At 41.9% G+C, this 6,000-nt stretch overlaps 1 protein-coding gene across 1 annotated transcript in view; it reads left to right on the top strand.

The window, feature by feature from the left end:
- The first annotated feature begins 1,682 nt into the window (after window positions 1–1,682).
- MORC1 (MORC family CW-type zinc finger 1) overlaps window positions 1,683–6,000 on the top strand; it is a 164,378-nt gene continuing 160,060 nt past the window's right edge. The window contains exons 1-2 of the mRNA XM_010838592.1: window positions 1,683–1,795; window positions 5,144–5,197. Of these exons, the coding sequence (XP_010836894.1) occupies window positions 1,683–1,795; window positions 5,144–5,197 (167 nt within the window). The remainder of the gene's footprint in view (window positions 1,796–5,143; window positions 5,198–6,000) is intronic.

The following is a 6,000-nucleotide window of genomic DNA, read 5'->3' as shown; positions in this document are numbered from 1 at the left end:
GAAGAAAACACAGCCTAAGTGACATAGGTTAAGTGCTGAGTGAGAACACAAGCGCCTTTACCTCTGCGGTGTAACAGCCACACAAGGAAAACGACCCTTGTTCTCACCCTGCCTTTCCTGCTCCTTTACCGACCTCGCCACATATTCTTCCCGTCCTGTGTGGGTTTGTGTGTCTCTGTGTGTGATCATTCCTGATCGAATTATAGCCCCAGCCTTGGGCTCTATTTTCCAGTTGAAGAATAACAGAGAACAAGTGTTTAGCAAGGTTACCTAAACCTCAGTTCGGGAAGAGGAGTCTAGCTCAGTCTCCTTAGCTTCACCAGGTGGATCCAAGATCGGCAACAGGCTTGGCTTATCAGATGCTGCCTAAAGTCTGGGACACACCCAGTGCAGGGTGAGCTTCGCGGTCCGGCCGCCAGGGGGAGCACGTGCTCGCAGCACAGGGAGTCCGCGCGTGGGCGTGGGCGTGGGCGTGGAGCTGAGCGGGAACGCTGCTGGGCCGCTAGGCTTGTGCTTCGACGGCCGCGCGGGTCGCGTTCCAGAACATGGGTGACAAGTATGCTACTTTGCTCCGGGCCCAGCTGCATCTGGATTTCATCCACGCCAACTCGTGAGTGCCCCCTTGTAGCTGGAACGGTGGGGAAGTTTTCCACACAACAGAGAAGCCCATCTCCTCGCCAAGTGCCCTTTAAAAAAAAGGAACTTGGTGTCATTGATTCATGGATTTATTTATTTAAAATGTATATGCTTTTTTTTTTTTTAAAGGCAACGAAAAAGTGATGAAGATGTATGTTCTAAACCAGGCTGAAAGCCTCTGGTGCCCTTCAATGAATACCAAGTGGTAGGAAGGCCCACGTTAATCACTAAACAAAACTATTTAATTGTAGGTCAGCAGAAGCCTCATTCTAACTTGGCCTATCTATAGTCATTTCTCTACCGAACATGCTGACATTTTAAAGATTAAAGTTGCCCTCCAGAGAGCAATGGCAACCCACTTAAGTATTCTTGCCTGGAGAATTTCATGGGCAGAGGAGCCTGGCGGACCACAGTCCATGGGGTCGCAAAGAGTCCTACAGGACTGAGCGACTAAAGCCAGAGAACAATTTGTGTTTATTGATTCCAGCTTCTGTTGCCTCCTGAGTCTTTGTGAAAGTGTAACCTCTTGGAGAAGGCAATGGCACCCCACTCCAGTACTCTTGCCTGGAAAATCCCATGGACGGAGGAGCCTGGAAGGCTGCAGTCCATGGGGTCGCTGAGGGTCGGACAAACTGAGTGACTTCCCTTTCACTTTTCACTTTCATGCATTGGAGAAGGAAATGGCAACCCACTCCAGTGCTCTTGCCTGGAGAATCCCAGGGACGGGGGAGCCTGGTGGGCTGCCATCTATGGGGTCACACAGAGTTGGACACAACTGATGCGACTTAGCAGCAGCAGCAGCAACCTCCTTGAAGACAGGAATCTCACATTCTAGTTCTTACTAGGACATTTTCTTCTGTCAGGCCAGTATCCTTTTTGAATACTCTTTAGGTGTTATTTCGAATATTCACATGGCAGAGGCAAATGCCAGCGTTTTTCTCATCTGTTATTTTCAGTACCCCAAAGCCTAGCAGTGAGCGCTAGATTGATTTGGGGGAACCTTTTTAGTAATTTGGGTTTACCGAGTTCTGATTGATAGAAAGAATATGGCAAAACTGAAGCAACGGAAATGGAAGTGTGAAGCCAGGCCTTGCTGCTTGGGACAAACAGTGTCCTTCTTACAGACCACAAAAGAAAACACCCAGGCAATATTCAGCAGGTACTTAGTTCTAACTTGTTATCAGGGAGAATGGTTTAAGCTGGAAAGGATGGTACAAAATGTTAAACGTTAGCTGAGGCAGAAGACAAATGAAGAGCTAGTAATTTTGAGTAAGTGGAAGAAAAATTACGAGTGCTAGAAAGGCTGAATTTTATCTTAGGAAGTTCTTTAGCCTCATTTTTGTATAGTTTCTGTGGCTATTTTGCTCCCTAGCCTCCTCCTCCTCCCCCCCAAACTACCTCCCTCAAACCACCCCATTATCAGTTGGTGGTCTGTTGAAGTGACAGCAGCATGAAGCCCAGCAACAAAATCAGCCACAACTTGGCCAACTCTCAGGTCCCTGGGATGAGATTTTTTTTTACGTTTTATTTTGTATTGGGGTATAGCGGAGTAATAATGTTGTGATAGTTTCAGGTGAACAGTGAAGGGGTTTAGCTATACATATACATGTGTCCGTTCTCCGTCAAACTCCCCTCCAGTCCAGGCTGCCACATTAACACTGAGCAGGGTTCTGTGTGCTATACAGTATGTTCTTGTTGGTTATCCATTTTAAATGTAGCAATGTGTATATGTCCATCCCAAACTCCCTAACTATCCTTTACTCCCAGGCAACCATAAGTTTGTTTTCTAAGTCTGTAAGTCTCTGTTTCTGTTTTGTAAATAAGTTCATTTGTATCGTTTCTTTTTAGATTCTACATATAAGGGTCATCATACAGTAATTCAAGTTAAGATTTTTGATTGAGGCTTGCCTTTACTGAGACTTGCGTCAGTAAAACAGCAATGACTTTTTTATTCCTCCTTTATATCACCCCCACATCCAATCCATCCTCAAGTGCTCTTCATGCTAACTCTTGTGTCTCAAATTCATCTGTTTCTCTTCATATTTAGTGCCATCTCCTTTCTGGATATCACATAGGCTCTAAACTGGATTCTTTGCTTCCTGTTCTTGCTCCCCTATGATCAGTTTTTCTGAAAGCTGCCAGAGTGAGCTTTTAAAAACCACCAGATATGTCACTTTATTAAAGCACAGTGATGGTTTCCAGTTGCGTATGGACTAAGTATGAGCTCCTAACTGTGGAGAAGGAGGGACTACATGACCTGACCATCCCACTTCTCAATGTGATTGCCTAGATTTACTGCAGCGAGAGCAGACTGGCCTCCTTTGCTCTTTTCTGCTTCAAGGATTGTGCACTTCCTGTTCTTGCTAGAGGGTTTCCACTCTAGCTCTGCAAGGGACTGAATTCTCATCTTCCAGGGTTCAGTCCATGTCTTCCGTGAAGAGAGGCTCTGCCTTCCTTGGAAGGCTCTTCCGCATCACTGTTCCTCTATGGCACCGAATCACAAGCTGTGTTATCATCTTTATATGTTTTACTTGTGAATTTTTCATATCCCCCACTAGCTTGAGCCCCTAAAGTTGTAGAGACCATGTCTGCCCACATTGGTATGTGGCAGGAAGTCAGTAAAAGTCTTGAGTGAAATAGTACAGAAGTTTATATGGCTTTCTTTTTTTTTTTTTTGGTCAGAATGATTGAAGTTACTTTTCTGAAGAATTGTTTAGAAAGGCATATGGTTTGAAGTACTGCTTTGTAAAGCATATCACTGGCACTTTTCTTTTGCTGTATTTTATATTTTTAAGTACTAAATTTCTTTTGATTGAAGGACACCTTTTTGCAACAATTGTATTAGTGGGTTTATTTTAATGAAAAATTTGAAAGCTGACTAGAGTCAAGAGATCCCGCTGTCATCAGCATGGGTTTATAGTTTAAAATTCCCAAAATAGATATATGTATGCATTTTTTAAAAATAAATTTTTGGCAACAGTGTTGTCCTGTGGTCTGTGGGTATTTGGAGTTGTTGAGACATTGCAAATGATCCTTTTTCCTGTACAAATGAGCAGGGTTTTTTTTTTTTTTTTTAATTGTTGACCATCCTATGCTATTTCTTTATTGAGAAATGAAGGAAATTACAGATGGTTAGTACTAATACTAACCACATTTTAACATATAAAAATGTTAAAATACTAACATTTTGAAAGCAAAGGTAGATATTTGTAAGTCAAACAATGAAATCAGTCAGCATGCATAACAACTCTGCAGGGAAAAAAAAAAATCACAGAACACTCTATGATAGCTGTATATAAGACAGTCTATTAATTTTTGTGTCATTAAAGCAAAAATTGCAATCCATGCAGTTTGTTTTTTTAAAGCTTGTACCCAAGCTTTTCGCTCTTATAAGAAGATAATATTTTCAAACTAGAGGGGGTCAACAAAGTCTTTGAATACTAGCGAATTTAAGGTTTTTTAAAGGATTAAATTAAAATAAAAATTAATTCCATTTTAAATTCCAATTTAGTTACTCAAACAAAACTGCAGAGTTTTATAAAATTGAAGCAGGAACCTGAGGATTCCTTTGTCCGTCCTCCTAACTATCCCAAATCTGGCAAATAGGGCCAGACTTAATTTCTCTCTAATAATGCAGGAGTGGCATAAAAAGGCCAGTGAGTGGCCCTTCTGAACTACTCACAGATGAGAGTAAAACAGAGAAGGAGGAGGATATAATATTAGACAAATGAGCAGATGTTTGTTGATAAGTGTGTTTCTTTTGCTTCTGCTACCTGTTTACTATATATAAAAAGAAAATTGCTGACTGACTCTTCCCTCCATAATGTTGCCGATTGAAATATCCACATCAGGAAATGGAAAGCAAAGGTAGAACCTGAAGGCGGTTTGATTCCACCCACAGAGAAACATTCAGCCTTCCAAGTAGAAACAGTGATGGCTATCTAGTGCTTTCTGTGCCCAGGACTTGTCAGGAGGGGTACAGGAGAGAGTGAATGCTGGTCATCTGTGAAATTATTTATAGGTATGGTCTTTTCCGAGGTGGAAAGATTCCACAGAAAAATGTAGGTTAGTGGTGCAGACTGGGGTAACCTGCCAATACCTGTGTCCGCAGATAAAATCTTAAGGTCTTTCAGTGAGTCTGGATTTTGGTCAAGGTTTTTCAGAAATTATTTGGCCTTAAATAATATAGTTTTAATGAAACATTCTCTGAAAAACTTAAATGCTTATAAAGCAATATTAAAATGTCAAAATTTGCTCTAAGTACAGTCAGGTCCTTGAAGTCTTTGTTTTATTAGGAGTAAATAAGATATTTTGGCGATAGGGTTCTTAGCCCTGGCTTTGTCATGGAGTACATGTACTTCAGAATCTTGACTGTGCTGAGAAATTTCTAGAATAACTTCTTAATTGATTATCTGCCTCAAACTAGAGAACATTGCATGTGTCTTGAACCTTTTACATTGATTACAGAGTTGGTTTAACTTTTATTTTCCCTCTGTTTCTTCATTAGCACCACTCACAGTTTCCTTTTTGGAGCACTAGCTGAATTGCTGGACAATGCGAGGTAAGGCTTATTGTAAACAAAGGTTATTCAAAGGAATTTTGTGACGTTAATAAAGTTAGCCATATTAGATGAAAATATGATTTCATTGTCTCCACTTGGAATGCTTCATGAGTTAATTTTCTGTAAAATCAAGGTATGATAGGAAAAAGAACAGTTCAAGGGAGAAATTATTCATTTTTATTCAGTTTTTATTTATGATTAGACTTGAAGTGCTGGTAAATTGGACATCTGTTTTTGTGTTAATAACCATGTAATGGGGCTTCCCTGGTAGCTCAGCTGGGAATCCACCTGCAATTCAGGAGACCCTGGTTCGATTCCTGGGTCAGGAAGATCTGAAAAAGAGATAGGCTACCCACTCCAGTATTCTTGGGCTTCCCTGGTGGCTCAGACAGTAAAGAATCCTCCTGCAATGTGGGAGACCTTGGTTTGATCCCTGGATTGGGAAGATCCCTTGGAGGAGGATAAGGCAACCCACTCCAGTATTCTTTCCTGGAGAATCCCCATGGATAGAGGATCCTGGTGGGCTACAGTCCATGGGGTCACAAAGAGTCACACAGTACGGAGCGATTAAGAACAGCACAGCACAGGGCTTCCCTGGTGGCTCAGTGGTAAAGAATCCACTGCCGGTGCAAGAGAGGTGGGTTTGATCCCTGGGTTAGGGAGGGATCCCTTGGAGGAGGAAATAGCAACCCACTCCAGTATTCTTGCCTGGAGAATCCCATGGACAGAGGAGCCTGGTGGGCTATAGCCCATGAGGTTGTAAAGAGTTGGAGATGACTTAACAACTAAAAACAACAGCACAG

This window comes from Bison bison, unplaced genomic scaffold (genome assembly GCF_000754665.1).
Source record: "Bison bison bison isolate TAMUID 2011002044 unplaced genomic scaffold, Bison_UMD1.0 scf7180017864098, whole genome shotgun sequence".
In the NCBI taxonomy this organism is placed as follows: domain Eukaryota; kingdom Metazoa; phylum Chordata; class Mammalia; order Artiodactyla; family Bovidae; genus Bison; species Bison bison.
Note: the sequence above shows the minus strand (reverse complement) of the source record. Positions and strands in the feature narration are given on the sequence as shown.